Source organism: Dendrobates tinctorius, unplaced genomic scaffold, assembly GCF_039654945.1.
Source record: "Dendrobates tinctorius isolate UK_male_01 unplaced genomic scaffold, ASM3965494v1 ptg000174l, whole genome shotgun sequence".
NCBI lineage: Eukaryota > Metazoa > Chordata > Amphibia > Anura > Dendrobatidae > Dendrobates > Dendrobates tinctorius.
The window spans coordinates 4,262,827-4,282,958 of record NW_027361841.1 but is presented as its reverse complement, the minus strand read 5'-3'; the positions used below and the strand labels follow the sequence as shown (position 1 = coordinate 4,282,958).

The 20,132-nt window shown below is 47.5% G+C and overlaps 2 protein-coding genes across 2 annotated transcripts in view; one reads left to right on the top strand and one right to left on the bottom strand.

Annotated features, from left to right (window-relative positions):
- The window catches only part of HSPA14 (heat shock protein family A (Hsp70) member 14), a 41,009-nt gene extending 21,729 nt beyond the window's left edge, over window positions 1-19,280 (bottom strand). The window contains exons 1-8 of the mRNA XM_073551284.1: window positions 19,125-19,280; window positions 17,886-17,966; window positions 17,719-17,801; window positions 14,436-14,484; window positions 4,741-4,846; window positions 4,573-4,663; window positions 3,939-4,043; window positions 3,546-3,707 (exon numbers count right to left, since the gene is read on the bottom strand). Of these exons, the coding sequence (XP_073407385.1) occupies window positions 3,546-3,707; window positions 3,939-4,043; window positions 4,573-4,663; window positions 4,741-4,846; window positions 14,436-14,484; window positions 17,719-17,801; window positions 17,886-17,966; window positions 19,125-19,181 (734 nt within the window). The 5' untranslated portion in view covers window positions 19,182-19,280. The remainder of the gene's footprint in view (window positions 1-3,545; window positions 3,708-3,938; window positions 4,044-4,572; window positions 4,664-4,740; window positions 4,847-14,435; window positions 14,485-17,718; window positions 17,802-17,885; window positions 17,967-19,124) is intronic.
- Window positions 19,281-19,416: 136 nt separating this feature from the next.
- The window catches only part of CDNF (cerebral dopamine neurotrophic factor), an 81,341-nt gene continuing 80,625 nt past the window's right edge, over window positions 19,417-20,132 (top strand). The window contains 1 exon segment of the mRNA XM_073551283.1: window positions 19,417-19,546. Within this exon segment, the coding sequence (XP_073407384.1) occupies window positions 19,447-19,546 (100 nt within the window). The 5' untranslated portion in view covers window positions 19,417-19,446.

Sequence of the window (20,132 nt, the reverse complement as noted above, 5' to 3'; positions counted from 1 at the left end):
CCCAAAAGTTGTTTTCCAATTTGTCCTGAGTACGCTGCTACCCCATATGTGGGAGAAAACTACTGTATGGGCACACGTCAGGGCTCGGAAGGGAAGTAGTGACGTTTTGGAATGCAGACTTTGATGGAATGGTCTGCGGGTGTCATGTTGCCTTTGGAGAGCCCCTAATGTACCTAAACAGTGGAAACCCCCCACAAATGACACCATTTTGTAAACTAGACCCCCCAAGGAACTTATCTAGATGTGTGGTGAGCACTTTGACCCCCCCAGTGCTTCACAGAAGTTTACAACGCCCGGGCGTGAAAATAAAAAATTCGTATTTTTTCCACAAACATGATCTTTTAGTCACCATTTTTTTTATTTTCCCAAGGGTACCAGGAGAAATTGGACCCCAAAAGTTGTTTTCCAATTTGTCCTGAGTACGCTGCTACCCCATATGTGGGAGAAAACTACTGTATGGGCACACGTCAGGGCTCGGAAGGGAAGTAGTGACGTTTTGGAATGCAGACTTTGATGGAATGGTCTGCGGGTGTCATGTTGCCTTTGGAGAGCCCCTAATGTACCTAAACAGTGGAAACCCCCCACAAATGACACCATTTTGTAAACTAGACCCCCCAAGGAACTTATCTAGATGTGTGGTGAGCACTTTGACCCCCCCAGTGCTTCACAGAAGTTTACAACGCCCGGGCGTGAAAATAAAAAATTCGTATTTTTTCCACAAACATGATCTTTTAGTCACCATTTTTTTTATTTTCCCAAGGGTACCAGGAGAAATTGGACCCCAAAAGTTGTTGTCCAATTTGTCCTGAGTACGCTGACACCCCATATGTGGGAGAAAACTACTGTATGGACACACGTCGGGGCTCGGAAGGGAAGCAGTGACGTTTTGGAACGCAGACTTTGATGGAATGGTCTGCGGTTGTCATGTGCGTTTGGAGAGCCCCTGATGTACCTAAACTATTGAAACTCCCCACAAGTGACCCCATTTTGGACAGTAGACCCCCCACGGAACTTATCTAGATGTGTGGTGAGCACTTTGAACCCCCAAGTGCTTCACAGAAGTTTATAACACTCGGACGTGAAAATAAAAAAATCATTTTTTTTCCACAAAAATGATATTTTTGCCCCCAATTTTTTATTTTCCTAAGGGTAACAGGAGAAATTGGACCCCAAAAATTGTTTTGCAATTTGTCCTGAGTAGGCTGATACCCTACATGAGGGGGTAAAACACTGTTTGGGCGCATAGCAGAGCTTGGAAGGGAAGGAGCACCATTTGACTTTTTCAACTCAGAATTGGCTGGAATTGAGATCAGACGCCATGTTGCATTTGGAGAGCCCCTGATGTGCCCAAACAGTGGAAACCCCCAATTCTAACTCCAACCCGAACCCCAACACGCCCCTAACCCTAGCCCTAACCCTAGCCCTAACCCTAGCCCTAACCCTAGCCCTAGCCCTAACCCTAGCCCTAGCCCTAACCCTAGCCCTAACCCTACCCCAACACACCCCTAGCCCTAACCCTAGCCCTAACCCTAATGGAAAAATGGAAATAAATACATTTTTTTTATTTTATTATTTTTCCCTAACTAAAGGGGTGATAACGGGGGGTTTGATTTACTATTTATGGCGGTTTTTATGTTTGGCGGCTGTCGCACGCTAAAAGACGCTTTTTATTGTAAAAATAGTTTTTGCATCACCACATATTGAGAGCTATAATTTTTCCGTATTTTGACCCACCGAGTCATGTGAGGTCTTATTTTTTGCGGGACGAGTTGACGTTTTTATTGGTACCATTTTCGGGCACGTGAAATTTTTTGATCGCTTTTTATTCCGATTTTTGGGACGCAGAATGAACAAAAACCAGCGTTTCATGAATTTCTTTTGGGGGGGGTGCGTTTACACCGTTCCGCGTGCGGTAAAATTGATAAAGCGCTTTTATTCTTCGGGTCAGTACGGTTACAGCGATACCTCATTTAGGTCTTTTTTTATGTTTTTGTCGGTTTTATGCAATGAAAACTATTTTATATAAAAAATAATTATTTTTGCATCGCTTTATTCTGCGAGTTATAACTTTTTTATTTTTTTGCTGATGATGCTGTGTGGCGGCTTGTTTTTTGCGGGACAAGATGACGTTTTCAGCGGTACCATGGATATTTATATGCGTCTTTTTGATCGCGCGTTATTGCACTTTTTGTTTGGCGGTATGATAATAAATCATTATTTTTTGCTTCGTTTTTTATTTTTATTTTTTAAGGGGTTCGCTAAAGGGGTTAACTAATGGGACAGTTTTATAGGGCAGGTCGTTACGGACGCGGCGATACCTAATATGTGTACATTTATTGTTTTTTTTTTTTTATTATTTTAAAAAAATGAATTTATTGGGGAATATTTTTTTTTTTTTTTACTAATTTATTTGGCGATTTTTTTTAATTTATTTTTACACTTTTTTTTTAATTTTTTTTTACTTTATTACATAGTCCCAGGTGGGACATCACTGTCCTGTGACAGATCGCTGATCTGTCACATCACAGATCACTGTGACAGATCAGCAATCTGTCACAGGCAGTGCACAAGGCTTCCTCATGCCTGCGCTTTGCAGGCACTGAGGAAGCCAGCTTCCCCAGGCCCCCGAAGGCCCCCGTCGCCATCTTGGATTCGGGGGCCTGGGGGATAGGAGTCCCCCGCAGCAGCGCTGCACATTGCGCTGCCGTGGGGGGCTCAGGGAAGCACGGAGGGAGCCCCCTCCCTGCCGATGCTTCCCTTTAACTCCCGGTACACCGCGATCGCGTTTGATCGCGGTGTGCAAGGGGTTAATGTGTCGGGGGCGGTCCGTGACCGCCCCTGACACATTGTGCCGGGTGTCAGCTGTGATAATCAGCTGACACCCGGCCGCGATCAGCGGCGCTCACCACGTGGGCGCCGCTGATCGCGGTAGACGTACTATCCCGTCCCCGGTCATACGGGCCCGGGTACCGTGGACGGGATAGTACGTCTCATGTCAGGAAGGGGTTAAAGCAGTGACCCAGTTTTACATAAAAACTTATCATTAGCTGGAGAATGCACAGTAAATGTACCTGGTGCCTGCTGTTGAATTCTTATATGCAGAAGCTAGTCTGAGGTCAAAAAGAGGGAATAGGAATCAATGGAATAAAAGGTGGATTTGCTATGATTTTGCCAGCTAATGTTGAATACTTATGCATAACAAGTTGGGCGCTGCAAGTACTAAAAAGCAGAGTGCCTCCCAGATTTGTCAGTGGAGTACAGAGCCTTGCTCAGCTGCTCCTGTCAAAAAAATAAATGAATTAATGCCCATTGGGGACAGTGATGGTAATATCTGTAAAGCGCCGTTGAATTAATGGCACTATATAAATGAGTAAAATAAATACCTGAAACCGTACTCATATTTATGTGAGGATATCTGAATCTGCACCAATCTGAAGCTATTTAGAAAGAGGGATGGAAGACATCTAAAAGAGAACCTTCTCCATAATTTACTTATAGTAAAAGAAAGAAAAGCTTTAGAATAAAGTATAAATAATAGAACTTACCTCTGAAATTCAGATGCAAGGTACTGAGCTAAGGCTTCTGTAAAACACACTCCTCCAATAGTATCATAAGTCTTTGTGGCAAGGACTCGGTATATTCCGCTGTTCACTTCTATCATAGTGACAGACAGGGATGTACCTCCCAGTTTGTAAACCAAAACATTGCTGGAAACAAGGAAAGCACATAGACACATGAGCACCTTACAGCCACACTTCTACAAACTAAAGCTGGGGGGCAAGAAACGCCATGGACCTCGATGGGCAGAGGTTCTGCATAGATAAGTGCACCAGGAGGAATAAAAAACAACATGTGTAATAAGTACATAAAAACATTATCACTTAAATAGCATAGTAATACCCAAATGGAATCTGGTAATATAGGGTAAGCTACTGTACCTTTTCCCCATGGGTGAATCTTGTCCAATTCCATAGGCCAACAGGGCCGCAGATGGTTCATGAACCATACGCAGTATATTAAATCCAGCAGCTGCTGCTGCTTCCCTGGATTACAGATAAAAAAAACAGTAATTAAATGGTTTTGCACTCGCATTGCTGCTGATTGGTCACAATATTGAGCTCACAGGTTGCCAGTGGGTTATTAAGTGGCCTCCGCTACTTCAGAGAACGAATATCTTCCAACTGTTCCAATGTGTGTGACCGAAGTAGTACACACTCGGATACCAGATATAGATGCGAAGAAGGAGTGTTTGTGCATGTCATGTCTGTCTGCATGACTACATGATACCGCCGTCCTCCCTTCTAACTCTGCGGGCTGAAGTACAAACTGCTGCCTCAGCTATAGAAATGTGCAGAGGACAATCAGGAGTCATGTGTAAGGCAGCATTCACATTCAGCAGCAGTGAAGCACGTGAAAAGCGCAGTAGCTCTGAATGGCTGCAGTCTTTTTATGGCTTCATGCACAATCTCGATACTACTGGAAAAGTGCTGATCCACCTGCAAACCGCACAGCCCTAAGTATCAGCCTAAGCATTCGCATCTTGTACGTACATAACATGGATCGCTGTCTTACCCAAGAGCTTTTTTCTGATTTTCACCAAAATCAAACGGTACAGTGATGACTACATCGTTGACATCAGATCCCAAAGCAGATTGGGCCGTCTCTAAGGAGCAACACCAAGTTTTGGTCAGTGTGAAACCGACGATAAGGGACATAACTGTGAAAATGGTTCATGGGTACCTTTCATTTTACTGAAGATTAATTTGGCAACATCTTCAGGACTCACAAGTTTCACAATGTCCCCTGTGTCGATTTCATATCGGAGTTTCCCTCCTTTTTCAATCACCTGCAATTATAAAATACAGATTTTTACTGCCAATGTATAGGAGGCAAACATCAGAAATTGCAACCTAAAGGGATTGTCCAGGTCTAACGCTTAACGGTTATTTTATGGAACTGTTCCTACGTCATGGTCATGTCAGAGGTTCTGATCAGTGGTGATGCAAGTGTCAAGAGCCTCACTAAAATGAAGGTATTCTTGCTACTGCAATCCAATGCATGTGATTCACGTCTGCTGGGCAATAGAATTAATTTATGCCATGAGCAGGATAGAATTTGATGCAACGTCATCTAAACAGAAGCTCTTACATGTGCCCCTAGTCCGCAGTGCCTGGTAACCTCTCAATGATGCAGTCAATTTTGTGCCCATTTTCTCCCCCCATAATACTTTTTGGCAACCTGACTGTGTGAGAGCTTGATTATTTTGAAAGACAAATCATGGTTTAACCCCTTAACGACCAAGCCATTTTGCAGGTTAAAGACCAGGCCTTAATTTTGAAATCGGACCACTGTCACTTTATGTGGTTATAACTCAGGAACGCTTCAACGTATCCTGCTGATTCTGAGACTGTTTTTTGTGACATGTTGTACTTCATGTTAGTGGTAAAATTTCTTCGATATGACTGGGCGTTTATTTATAAAAAAAATGGAGATATGGCGAAAATTTTTAAAATTTTGCAATTTTCAAACTTTTAATTTTTATGCCCTTAGATCAGAGAGATATGTCACAAAAAATAGTTAATAAATAACATTTCCCACATGTCTACTTTACATCAGCACAATTTTGGAACCAAAAGAAAATACCCAAAAGTGACACCATTCTAAAAACTGCACCCCTCAAGGTGTTCAAAACCACATTCAAGAAGTTTATTAACCCTTTAGGTACTTCACAAGAATTGAAGCAATGTGGAAGGAAAAAAACAGGATTTTTTGGTTGCTTACCGTAAAATCTGGTTCTCGGAGCCTTCATTGGGGGACACAGAGACCATGGGTGTACGCTGCTGCCACTAGGAGGCTGACACTATGCACAAAAAAAGGGTTAGCTCCTCCTCCGCAGCGTACACCCCACCGACCGGCAGGAAATTCCTCAGTTAGTGAGAAAGCAGTAGGAGAAGTAACAGAATAGATTGAAAAACAGAACAGACAACTCAACTGTAAATAACCAACAAACATAAGAACAGGAGTTGCAGAACATGGGAGGGTGCTGTGTCCCCCAATGAAGGCTCCGAGAAACAGATTTTACGGTAAGCAACCCAAAAATCCTGTTTTCTCGTTCGCCTTATTGGGGGACACAGAGACCATGGGACATCCCAAAGCAGTCCCTGGGGCGGGAAAGCAAACTCCCATCAGGCCTGCGGACTCACCACCGCTACCTGCAGAATCCTTCTACCTAGGCTGGCATCCGCCGGAGCGTAGGTATGGACCTTGTAGAATTTCACAAATGTGTGAACCGATGACCAGGTTGCAGCTTTGCAAGCTGCAGCGCGGAAGCTCTGTGGTGCACCGTCCAGGAGGTACCCACTGCCCGGGTAGAGTGAGCTCTAATTCCCGGAGGGGTCAATCGATGTTTGACCCGGTAGGCCTCCAAAATTGCCGATCTGATCCAGCGAGCAATGGTAGCCTTAGAGGACGGCTGACCTTTCCGCGCTCCATCTGGAATGATGAAGAGAGAGTCTGTCTTCCGCAAAGAAGTCGTCCTAGCTAGACCTTCATCGCCCTGACCAAGTCCAGCTTGTTCAAGGAGCGCTCCCGAGGATGAGTTGGACCCGGACAAAAGGACGGGAGAACAATATCTTCATTCATGTGGAAAGTGGACACCACTTTAGGAAAGAAAGAGGGCGGAGGCCGCAGAACTACCTTGTCCTGGTGGAGTAGTAAGAAAGGAGAGCGGCAAGAGAGGGCCGCCAATTCCGACACGCGCTGGATGGAGGTGACGGCTACTAGGAAGGCTACTTTCCATGAAAGGAGGGTTAGGGAAACTTCCCTGAGAGGTTCAAAGGGAGGACCTTGCAGAGCCTCAAGAACCAGATTAAGATCCCAAGGATCTACGGGCGCTCGGCACGGAGGAGCCGTATGAGCCACTCCTTGAAGGAAGGTCTTGACCTGAGGACGGGAGGTCAACGTCTTCTGAAATAAAATGGACAGCGCCGAAACTTGACTGTCATGGTCACGTGTGTCAGGACGCAGATGTTTCCGCAAGGCGGACCCATAACACACGTGACCCTGGATACACCGCCTCCAGTGGGGCGCATTTAAATAATAACACGTGCAGGTGGATACGCCGCCTCCACCTGGCGAATTTAGGTATTACACGTTATACATACAATATCTGGAAACACCGCCTCCAGTAAGGCGCATTTAAATAATAAAGGGGGGAACCTGGGTAACTTTAACAATGGTGGGCCCTGCAATAGGGAAAAGGGAATTGGAGACCTCCTGAGCTCCCCTGAGCCAGTGTCCCTGCACTCCTAACGTTCCCTATGCCGGTTTCGCACCGGGCGCCGCACGCGTACCTCAACGCCCTAGCTCGCCCTGACCCTAAACCCTCACTAGGGAATAGGTCGGTGCGGAAACTAATCCCACCACTGCACTAATAACACACATGAGGAAAGAGACAATACAGGGGAAACACCACTTAGCTTTGCTCTGTTGCGTGCGCTCCTAGCAACAGAGCCCTCCACCTGAGTGCATCTTCTCCTCCACCTGGATCCATCACCATAACAGGATCCTTCACCTTAGTGCAGCCTTGGAGCAGAGTCCAACACCAGTTGCAGCTGCTTAGTACCAGAGTCCCAAGGAAGTGTTCAGCTTCTGCCACGAAGTCAAGCATGCTTGAGTCCAGCTCAGCGGCCAAGTCCCACATGGTGAGTGCGACTCTCCATAGTAGCCACTCCACCAGACCATGCAGACACTTCCCGCTGACTCCATCACTGCGACCCCACCACGCCATGCCAGCCCTTCGTCCAGACACCATAGCTGCAACACGTCCCCCCTGGCTAAGCTGCGCAGGACTCCTCACCAGCTCCATCCTTCATCCAGGCTCTCCAACTCAAAGTGAACAATCTCACAATATCACAGGCAGTGATTGCACACCTCTAGCACACCTTTATAGGGTGTAACACCTGATACATGATTAAGTGCACAAAACCTAAAGTGCAATATCAAAACCACCACCGGGGACAGTCAAGACACCTTGGAACTTTCCAAAGTAAAAAAAGTTCACCCAGTGATTTAAAACTGTCAGATCACTTCAGATCATGACATTGACCTTTTAAAGAGCTGAGGGCAAGGCCTGCATCAAGCCCTGCCTGAAGAAACGCCAGGACAGAAGGGAGCGAAAAATGCATGGGCGGAATGTCGTTGGACTCGCACCAAGTGAAATAGGCCTTCCAGGTATGGCAATAAATTTTGGAAGACGATGGCTTTCTGGCCCGGATCATAGTATGAATAACTCGATCCGAAAAGCCTGATCGCTTCAAAACCTCGGTTTCAACAGCCACGCCGTTAAATTGAGTGGCCGAGAATTGGAGTGGCAAATCGGACCTTGAGACAGCAGATCTGCCCTGTCTGGAAGCTTCCAGGGGGCGTCCGCGAGAAGGTTGACGATGTCCGTGAACCAAGCCCTTCTGGGCCAATTCGGGGCGATGAGTGACTGGAATTCCATCCGCCTTGATTTTCTTCAACAGCCTGGGAAGAAGAGGCAGAGGAGGGAATAGGTAGGGGAGCTTGAACTGCGACCAAGGAATGGCCAGAGCGCTGGCGCCAACTGCGAGAGGATCTCGAGCCCTGGATACAAACTGTGGGACTTTCCTGTTGAGGCGAGAAGCTAGCAGGTCTACGTCCGGGGTTCCCCAACGACGGCAAAGCTGAAGAAATACCTCCGGACGTAGGGACCACTCTCCCGCCACGAGACCCTCGCGGCTGAGAAAATCGGCAGCCCAGTTGTCCACGCCGGGAATGTGCACAGCGGATATTGCTGGGACTGAAAGCTCTGCCCAATGAAGAATCTTGGACACTTCTGCCAGGGCTGAGACACTCCGTGTCCCCCCCTGGCGGTTGACATATGCCACCGCTGTGGCATTGTCTGTCTGAATCCGGATAGGCAGGCCCTTGAGAAGCCTCTCCCAGTGAACAAGAGACAGATAAATCGCTCGTATCTCGAGGACGTTGATCGGCAGAGCTGACTCCTGAATCAACCATCGACCGTGAACAGTGTGACTGCGGAACACTGCCCCCAGCCGAGGAGGCTGGCATCCGTTGTCACAATCTGCCAGTGAATGGGAAGGAATGACCGTCCTAGGGAGATGAGAGGAGACATCAGCCACCAATTGAGGGACTGCTTGACCCGGTATGAAAGACGAAATGGGCGGTCCAGGGAAAGAACAGACCTGTTCCCCCGAGACAGTATGGCGTTGGAGGGGTCTGGAGTGAAATTGGGCAAAGGGAACCGCCTCTGTCGCGCCACCATCTTTCCCAGGACTTTCATGGTTGTCCGGAGAGATGGAAGTCGTAAGATATGCAGCGCTCGCACATCCCGCTGCAGGGAGCAAATCTTTTCTTGTGGGAGAAAACCTTCGATAGACGAGTGCCGAACAATAGACCCAGAAACACAAGACGTTGTGTCGGAAAAAGGCAGGACTTCCTTTTGTTGATGAGCCACCCGAAATTGGACAGGGTGTCGAGGACGATGGTAAGACTTTGGCGAGCTTGATGAAAGGATGGAGCTTCGATCAGAATGTCGTCGAGGTACGGAAAAAGAACGAGACCTTTGATTCTCAACAAGGCCATCAACGCTGCCATGATCTTCGTAAATACTCTGGGTGCGGTGGCGAGATCGAACGGCAGTGCAACGAATTGGTAATGTTCCTGGCGAATCACAGGAATTTCTGATGGCCGGAGAATATGGGAACATGTAGATAGGCATCTTGAATGTCTATTTAACACATGAACTCCTGCGTCTCCATGGAAGCGATTACCGACCAAAGACTCCATTCGGAAATGACGCAGTCGGACTGTCTTGTTGAGTAACTTGAGGTCCAAGATGGGGCGAACTGTACCGTTTTTTTTTTTTTTTTTGGTACCACAAACTGGTTTGAGTAAAACCCTGTGAACCGTTCTGACTCGGGGACGGGCACGATCACTCCGGAAGTGAAGTTGTCTGCCGTATTGAAACGGTGGAATGTCCGAAAGGGCCGAAACTGACGTTTTAGCGGAGGTCTGCGAGGCTTGGACTGAGGGAGGAGGGAACTCGTGCCTCCAGTGGCGTCCTTAATAATCTGATCCATCTGGGATCCGAAGAGACGCGCTCCCTGAAAAGGCAGATTGGTAAGAGACTTATTTGAATTCAAATCCGCCTGCCAAGCCTTGAGCCAAATTGCACGTCGGATTGCCACAACGCTGCTTGACGCCTGAACTGCGCAAGACGCGGCATCCAAGGAGGCAGAGAGCAGATAATCCCCTGCATGGGAGATCTGGTTGGCCAGTTCGGCCAATTGCTCTGGTTGAGCCTTACCTAGGATGCCCTTGCAGAGATCCTCTGCCCAAGTGGTTATGGCCTTCGCTACCCAAGAGGAAGCGAAGGCTGAGCTTAGCACCGCTGCAGCCGCTTCGTATGCTTTGCTAAGGATTCTATAATCCTATCATTCGAATCCTTTAGTGACGCCACACCTGAAATCGGGAGGACCGTGCCGTTAGACAGTCTGGACACGGGTGCGTCTACAGAGGGGGAAGCAGACCAGTTGTTGGTGAGCTCCTTGGCAAACGGGTACAGCACGCCGAGGCGCTTCCCTCTTTGAAGGCGCCTGGTCGGATTTTCTCTTTCCCTGGTAAGGATCTTGCCAAACTCAGAGTGGGAGGCGAAGACCCTGGAAGGTGTTTCTGCTCGTCTGAACGAAACCTCCTGTTCTGAGGATTTCGCAGGGGAGTCTGAGATTTCGAAGGTGTGGTTAATCGCAGCAATGAGGTTCTGTGCCGTAACCTTCATGTCCGCGTCCAGCTCTAAGATCCCTTCGGATGACACATCCGAGAACGCTTCACCTGACTCGGGTCAGGAGGCACGGGAGGGCGACTGCTGGGAAGGACTATGTGGGGATGTGAGGCAAGGAGGGGATCCCGGCCGGAGATCCTGTCTGGGCCTTTTGCGGCTTTTGCTGGCTGGCTCAGATGGAGCTTCATGTGACCTGCTGGACCCTGCAGAAGTGTCCAGGGGCAACTTATCAAGGACGGCTACTATGGACTGAGACACCCTGGTGAGGCCTGCCACAGATTGTGAAAGAGACAAGGCCCAACCAGGAATGGGGGGTTCGCTTTCACGTGGCCCAATAGGCGGCTCCTGGACGGAGTCATGCTGAATGGGATTGCTGCAGTCCAGGCAGAGGGGTGGGGGCAGGCGGACGGCCACGCTCAGCCTTAGAGTTAGGATAATGAAGGAGAAAAGAAGAAACCTGCGGAAATGCTGGAAGGTTGGGGGACAGAAGGCAGAGAAGGGTGTCAGTCTGCAGTTGCAGAGCTACTCACGATGCGGTGTCCCCAACGGTGCTGATACACGGCTCGTCTGAAGATGCAGGGCCCCAGCAGAGGAGAACGTGGAATCCCTCTGTGTCCGGCTGACAGGCTGATAAAATGGCGGCAGCCTGAGGGAACCAGGATAAACGCGCGCCTTCAAACGAAGATGGGCGGAGCTAGCTGCTGAGGCAAAGAGGGTACCGCCCGCTGCCCACCGCAGGCTCTGAGAGGCGGTGGGTGGTCCTAGAACGGGCGGGAGAGAAGCCCGCCTATGAGAGAGAGAGCGGGGGGCGTGGCCGCGACGTCAGAGAAGGCCCGAAATGAAGCCGGGGACTAAATTAATGGCGACGGCCGCCTGTCAGCGCGGGGCGGCGCGGAGGTCTCGCAGCGGCCACCTCCCTACCTATCACCTGGATCCCCTGCCGAACGCCAAAGAAAGGAGGTGGAAAGGCATAGAACAAGGCCCGCGCAACAGCCGGGGCCCGTACGAATGCGGCGGCCGCCGGGAGGCGCGGGCGGCGCAGAGACTCCACAGTACTCCCTCGGCGACCGCTCCCAAGAATCCTGAAACCGCCAGGGGGCCGCGTCTTGGACTGCATACTCACCTCCGTTTGCAATAAATGTACCTGATATATCCCACGCTGTCTGCGTCTCTGTGGTATCCGCGCCTCATCCGACCGACAAGCTCTGGTAGGCGAGTGGGTGGAAGGCGGGGGGCGAGGACTCTCCTGATCGCTGGCACGCACCCGTGCTAAGCTGTGGTCCCGCCACTGAGAGCTATGAGGATACGGGGTGGCAGTACACGCCGTACTCAGTCTCTTGTGGGAGTACAGTAGTGACCATTCACACTGTATCCCTCCGGAAACCTGAAAAGGAACGACGCACATCGAGGTAGATATGGGTCTAATTAAAGACCCGTGTCTACCTCCTACTGACACTAAGCTAAACTGGGGAATTTCCTGCCGGTCGGTGGGGTGTACACTGCGGAGGAGGAGCTAACCCTTTTTTTGTGCATAGTGTCAGCCTCCTAGTGGCAGCAGCGTACACCCATGGTCTCTGTGTCCCCCAATAAGGCGAACGAGAAATGAACATTTAACTTTTTTTCCCCACAATTTTTTTTTTATTTTGTCAAGGGTATCAGGAGAAAATGAACCACAATATTTGTTGTGCAATTTCACCTGAGTACACCGATACCCCATGTGTGGAGGAAGGCCAATCTTTAGGCGCACGGCAGTGCTCAGAAGGGAAGGAGCATCATTTGAGATTTTGAATGTCAAATTGGCTGGAATCGAGAGTGGACACCATGTCGCGTTTGGAGAGCCCCTGATGTACCTAAACAGTGGAAACCCCCCACAAGTGACCCCATTTTGGAAACTAGACCCCCTAAGGAACTTATCTAAATGTGTGTTGAGCACTTTGAACCCCCAATGGCTTCACAGAAGGTTATAACGTAGAGCCGTAAAATTAAAACCTATTTTTTCCACAAAAATGATCTTCAATGAGCTTTAATTTTTCCATATTTCAGCCGACAGTCATGTGCAAGCTTGATTTTTGTGGGAAGAGCTGATGTTTTTATTTGTACCATTTTCAGGCACAAAGTTTTTTGATCGCTTTCTATTCTGATTTTTCTGTTCATTTTTTGAATGAACAAAAACCAGCACTTTAGGAATGCTTTTTTTTTTTCCCCCTCCGTTCCGCATGTGGTAAAATTAGTATGGCAGCTTTATTCTTCGGGTCACTACGATCACAGCGATACCTCATTTATATCTTTTTTTATGTTTTGGTGTTTTTTACACAATAAAAACTTTTATAGAAAAAATATTTTTGCATCACTTTATTCTGCGAGCTATAACTTTTTTTTATTTTTTTGCTGATGATGCTGTATGGCGGCTCGTTTTTTGCGGGACAAGATGACGCTTTCAGCGGTACAATGGTTATTTATATCAGTCTCTTTGATCGCGTGTTATTGCACTTTTTCCAAGCGGTATGATGATACTGCTTGGAAAAAGTATAATTTGCTTTTTTTTTTTTACGGCGTTCACTGAACGGGTTAATTAGGGTGACATTTTTATAGATGGGATTTTTACGGACGTGGCGATACCAAACGTGTATCTTTTTGTTTATTTTATTTTTTTACATAAAAATGTGTAATTTTTAGGGGATTTTTTAGGGAATTTTTTATATTATTTTATAATAATTTTTTTTTTTTAAAAATGTTGTTTTTTTTACCTTGTCCCTTTATGGGACTTTCACTTTCGCTTTAGGTATAATACATTACAATGCTGCAGCATTGTAATGCATTATACCAATGCTGAGAGCTCAATTATACCAATGCTGAGAGCTGCTGATCTCACCAGCTCTCCGTAGGTAAATGACCCGGAGGTTGTCATGACACCTCCGGGTCATCATGGCACAGGTCGGGCCCCGCGATTACATCGCAGGGACGCCGACCTAAGGCAGAGGGAGCCCCCTACCCTCTGAACGCTGCGATCATGCTCGATCGCAGCAGTGAGGGGGTTAACAGCCAGGGGCGGTGGGGGCTCCACTCCTAGCTGTCAGTGCAGGACGCTCATCCACTGCAGAGTTGGGCTCCTACACTGATCAGGCAAGCAGAAGCTCAAATTCCAGCTTCTCCTGCTGTGATTGGTCGGTCAATCTGACAGACCAATCACAGCGCTGTGGGTGTAGGGACCGAGTGCAAGGGTCCCTGCCCCCCCTTCCTGTGCCTCTCAGCTGTCATAGACAGCTGTCGGAACTGAACTGAAACTGCGTGTTTACACGCAGTGACAGTTCAAAGGCAGGACGTGCAGAGTTCGTCATGGTGCTGAAAGTTACCTCCTGCCATGACGGACTGTGCACGTCCATAGACATTAAGGGGTTAATAAAGATTTTGTGTTTTCAAGCTATGACGACGGTACCCTGAATTTCGTAGGTTTCACCTCTAATAATATCACTTGATGTTTAGAAATGAAGTTCCCTGTTTGAGTTTCTTTTCAAATTCATAATTAATGTTAAATTAGTAAGTAATTCACCACTCATGCAGGAAATGTATGCCCTAATGGTATTGGAAACCATAACGGCCATCTACTTACTGAACATTTGCTTTCAGAGATGTGTTTCTGGGCGTATGGGTCTTCAGAGCTGGAATGGTATAAAAATGGGAGTTTTACAACACAAAACAGATCATTCATATAACCAGAAAACAAATACTTTCACCCATTAAGGCCCTGTCAACTCATTACACTGTAACTCGTAACAAGATCTTCACTTTGTCTACAAGCATAAGGGTTACAAGCCCACCACTGACCACCAGTTAACAGTTTATATAGAATTTAACGAGTGGAGTACATATGGAAATACAATGCTTTTATCTGATACTGACCAGAGTCTGAACATAGGTCAGAGCTGCCATCACAATTCTGTAGTCTTTATAGCTGGACATTATTTCCAGCTCATTGCACACAGTTTGCTCCTGAGATCTTTATTGCTGCTGATGCATAATAGGAGCTCAGATAAATTGGTTGGGATAGGTCTTCGGCTAAGTTCACATGTCCAGTAATCATCTGTTAGAACGGATCCAGCAGCAATCCGACGAAAAAAAAGTTCCACAAACAACTTTGTTTGGTCAGTTTTTTTCCATTGAAGTCTGTGGAAAGTTGATCTGTTGATTAGCCATCAGTTTTTCTCCTATTTGAAAAGGATGTTTTTTTCTTACTGGATCAGTTTCAAATAAATAGAGTCATTACAAACAGCATGATCTATTTCAAGTGTTTATTTCTGTTAATGATGATTATGGCTTACAACCAATGAATACCCAAAAGTCATTATCTCAGTAAATTAGAATATTTTACAAAAAAACCCTACAAAGGTTTCCTAAGCATTTAAAAGGTCCCTTAGTCTGTTTCCATAGGCTCCACAATCATGAGGAAGACTACTGACTTGACAGATGTCCAGAAGGCATTGACACACTCCACAAGGTAGGTAAATTTTGCATTTCATTTGGAAATCAAGGTCCCAGAGTCTGGAGGAAGAGTTGAGAGACAGACAATCCAAGCTGCTTGAGGTCTAGTGTAAAGTCTCCACAATCGGTGATGGTTTGGGGAGCCATGTCATCTGCTGGTGTAGGTCCACTGTGTTTTATCAAGACCAAAGTCAGCGCAGCCATCTGCCAGGAAATTTTAGAGCACTTCATGCTTTCCTCTGTCGACAAGCTTTTTGGAGATGAACATTTAATTCTCCAGCAGGACTTTGGCACCTGTCCACACTGCCAAAAGTACCAATACCTGGTTTAAAAACAACAGTATAACTGTGCTTGATTGGCCTAGGAAACTCGCCTGAGCTTAACCTCACAGAGACCCAAAAATGCAGACGAGCTGAAGGCTGCTATCAAAGCAAACTGGGCTTCCATAACACCTCAGAAGTGCCACAGGCTGATCGCCTCCATGCCATTCCGCATTGATGCAGTAATTGAGGCAATAGGAGCCCCGACCAAGTATTGAGTGCATTTACTGAACATACATTTCAGTAGGCCAACATTTCAGATTTTAAAATAATTTTTTTCAAGCTGGTGTTATAAACTATTCTAATTTACTGAGATAATGACTTTTGGGTTTTCATTGGCTGTAAGCCATAATCATCAACATTAACAGAAATAAACACTTGAAAGAGATCACTCTGTAATGACTGTATATAATATATGAGTTTCACTTTTTGCATTGAAGAACTGAAATAAATTAACTTTTTGCTGATATTCTAATTTTGTGAGAAGCACCTGTATATGTTAAATATTTATTTTTCTATCTCCAGAAAGCAATAAACAGATGCAAATGGGAGAAAAATAGATGGCTATTTAACAGATTCAATTTACACAGACTTCAATGGTAAGTAAACACAAAAAGAAAAAAATAGATTTTTTTTATGCGGAGAAAAAAAGCTAGGTCTACACAACTCTTAAGGGCCTGTCACACCAAGCGATATCTCTAGCAATATCGCTATAACTTGTGACGTTATAGCGATATTGCTAGCGATATCGCTGTGTGTGATACTTACCTACAACCCGCTCCCCCGCTGGTTATCACTGATCGCGCGAGAACGTCCTGGACCGTTTCTCGTCGTCAGCTTCCTGCAGCGCTTTCTGCTGCGACGACGAGCGTCACGTGGAGCCGGGCGGGAGGACGCAGGATCGCCTGGTGTGACAGGTAAGTAGCGACCCCCGTCCCCAGCGATGTCGCTGGTGAGATCTGCCTGTGTGGCAGCTCACTAGCGACCACTTAGCGATGCACCAGCGATCCTGACAGCGTCATATCGCTGGTCGGGATCGCTGGTGCATCGGTAAGTGTGACAGTACCTTTAGGCTATGTGCACACGCTGCGGATTCTGCTGTGGATCCGCAGCGTTTTTGGCCCTGCGGATCCGCAGCAGAATTAGTTGCGTTGTACAGTACCATTATATCCTATGGAAAATGGAAACCACAGTGCAGACGGTGCGGAATTCTCCACGCGGTTTTTGCTGCGGTTTCCAATCAGCAGAAAGAACTGACATGTCATTCTTTTCTGCGGATTCCGCTGCGGTTTGCCATCTCCTCCATTGTAGAGATGATTAACCGCAGGGCAAAACCGCAGAGCAATCCACAGATTACCTGCAGATTTTGAAAAATCCGCAGCGAGTGTACATACCCTTAGAATGGCTCCAGCAGCAATCCATTGTTATAACGGATGATTACTGGATATGTGAACTTACCCTTAGCCGACAACTGTTTCCACTGACAACCAGGAAAACTGAACACAAGTCTGAAACACAACAGAGGCTGAAACCCTGTATAAGATAAGGGAAGCAATGTATCTGCACAGTAATTCACCTCTTAAATGGGTTCTCTCATCTTCATTAGTAGATAATATTGCTAGCATAAGAACATTTGCAATTTACTTATTAAAAATCAACTCCTTTCTCAAGAACAGAAGGATTTTTCCTGTTATACAGTACAGCTTGTTGCCTGTAATCTTAGTGTGGCTGCTTTACTATGGGGAGCTCCAGAGCAGTTATCCATGATTTAGAGCCTACTCATGTAGCCTCGGAGCTTATTTCATACTTCACAGGATAAACGTTCTCCGCAAGCAGAATGGGAGAACGCTCAGTTCAGACCAGTGGTGCCACCATGCTGCAGGACCGACCAGTCTATCGTCAGGAGCACACTACCCCCGCCAAACATGAAGCTGGGAGGCAGAGAAGCAGTGCGTTCCTGAAGAAAGAAGGCGAGTCTACGCTTTTAAGCAAAGCTTTATATGAACCTGCTTTCAGATTTCTGTACGTGAGACAATAAATGTGCACATAATTACATCTAACTCTTCTAGGGAGCAATAATAACAGTTTCCTTACCTCCTCCCCAAAATCTGTTTTACTTTTACCACAGTATTTGTTGCATTTCTTACTCGACTTTGTTTTGCTGCTAGACCGACGATCTGTAAAAATAAGAAAAATGGCATCAAACACAATAAAGAATGTCCAAAAGATGAGCCGGCAATATCCCAGAGGTGCAGCCTTACCACTTCATTCTCCAAGTACCCAACCACTGCAGGTGTAACTCTGTCACCGGCATCATTGGCCACCACGTCAGCACGGCCATCCTGGAGGAGGAGAAGAGGGCTACACGTAATACCCGTGTATTGTAAAATCCTAAATGCTCAGCTAATACATCCTGAAACTGGGGGCTCTAGTCAGGCTTCACTCACACGACAGCTGTATTAACGGAGCCAAAAAGAGAATGAAAGGCTAAACGTATGGCTTTCAGATAAGGTCACAATAGATCTGAGTGTGGGAACCTAAAAAAGGAACCAGTCACCTCAAGAAGTGCGATTAGCCTGTAGATATAGCGATAATCTTCAGTTCAATGGCATTTAAACTAATGGCTACCTGGAAGAGCAGCTACAGGGAGAAAATTCACTTATTTCTCCCCTGTAGCCACTGATAGGGGCAGCGGAGGGAACGGCTAGTCACCACTCGCTACACGGTGAGCGTGACTATAATCACTCCTCAGCACTGTGATTGACAGCCTGCTCTGCAGCGTATGTATGAAGAGCTGGCTGTGAAAGTGTCGGGGAGTGACCACGGCCATGCTCACCGAGTGGTGACTGCACCTCTCCTTGCATCGTCCCGATGACAAAGTGAGTGGCTGCAGGGAGATTAAAAGTCATTTTCTCCCTGTAACCGCTCTTCCAGTATAGAATCATAGAATGGTGGAGTGTGAAGGGACCTCCTGGGGCATCTGGTCCAACCCCCTGCTCAATGCAGGATTCACTAAATCATCCCAGACAGATGTCAGCCTCTGTTTGAAGACTTCTATTGAAAGAGAACTCACCAGCTCCAATGGAAGTCTTCAAACAGAGGCAGAACAGACATCTGTAAGCTGCTACTAAGGCTTTAAACGTGATTAACTGCAGATTAGCGAGGATGGCCACAATTTTTCATTGATGAGCTATGCTTAGGAGAGCTCATCAATGTCAGGTAGGGTGGGATCATGCAGACTGCAGAGTGAGCACAACTCCTAGTGTTAGTGACTGGGGTGGTCTCAGCACATCCTGGTCCCACAATGCAGCGATCTCCTAGAGGACAGAGCTAGCCCTGGGACACAGGCTCTGTAGATGGCACCGAGGCCAGGATCCCACACGCCTCTGCCCCGTGGGAATGGCTCCTTTGTGCAGTCAGTGCCGGCATCGGTGCGGCGGGGTCCTGGTCCTAATATTCCTATCTGCTAACAGTGACGAATGAGGGAAGATCTACTGCACCTTATACACAGCAGCACAGGCACACGTGCAGCCCAAGTGCACCCCGATCGCCGCCATGCCAGTCTCTGGCACTACAGCCAATGCGGGCACGACTGTGTGTACAACTGCCAGATGTAGCAGCCAATGGAGGATCGGATAAGGATCACATGGGTGATTACGGCTCTAGAGTCCAACCAATCAGAAGGTGACATAGAAGGGGCGGAGCGACACTCCCCGTTACTTGACGTGTTTCCATCGTGACGTCACTGTCTGTGTAGGAGGGACGCTGTGCCGGCCGGTAGTGGCTCTGAAGGCTGAACCGGAAGGAGAGCGGTCGGCCAGTATGGTGCGTGTGACACGCGTGTCTGTGAGGACTGTGTGGAGATGGCTGGGCCTGTTCTGGGCCCTGTCAGTGAGAGCGGCTCCTCAGGCTGAGTGTGAAGGTGAGGCAGGGTTGCTGCATGGCCTGCTGACCCGTGTGCTGCGTGTAGTGCCGGCATGACTGCTCAGTGAGAGACCCTCGTCCCATCAGACGTCTGGCCTGGGTCACATGACACACACTGCTAAGAAAGGACACCTGGGACCTAGGCCTGAGCATGGACGCGCGGCCCTGTGACTAGTGGCCGTGACCCACTGGCTGCCCATTAGCCCCTGCTCAGAAATGACATCAAAGACCCGCAGACTACGCTTCTATCCTGAGCTGCCCCATAAAGGGGCTCGTGCATGGGCAAGATTGCGGTGTTAGTAAAAACAAGCAGCCTCGCCGTTTGCTCCTTGTTAAAAGTTGTCAAGAAAGGAGATATTTTATATGTTCTCGTGTACCGCTTGTTGCCTAGGTTACCGACCACCCTGCACTCTCATCCTGGATGCAGTTTATGCGTTACAGCCTGCTCACCCCACTGTGAGACTGACCAGATTGCTGTGTTGGGAAGCTTTCAGATGTCCATGATCACCAGTCCGATCTAAGATCATAATATGTGGACTGGCCACTTCTCTTGTCTCTGAACGCGAAAGCCTCATAGAAACATA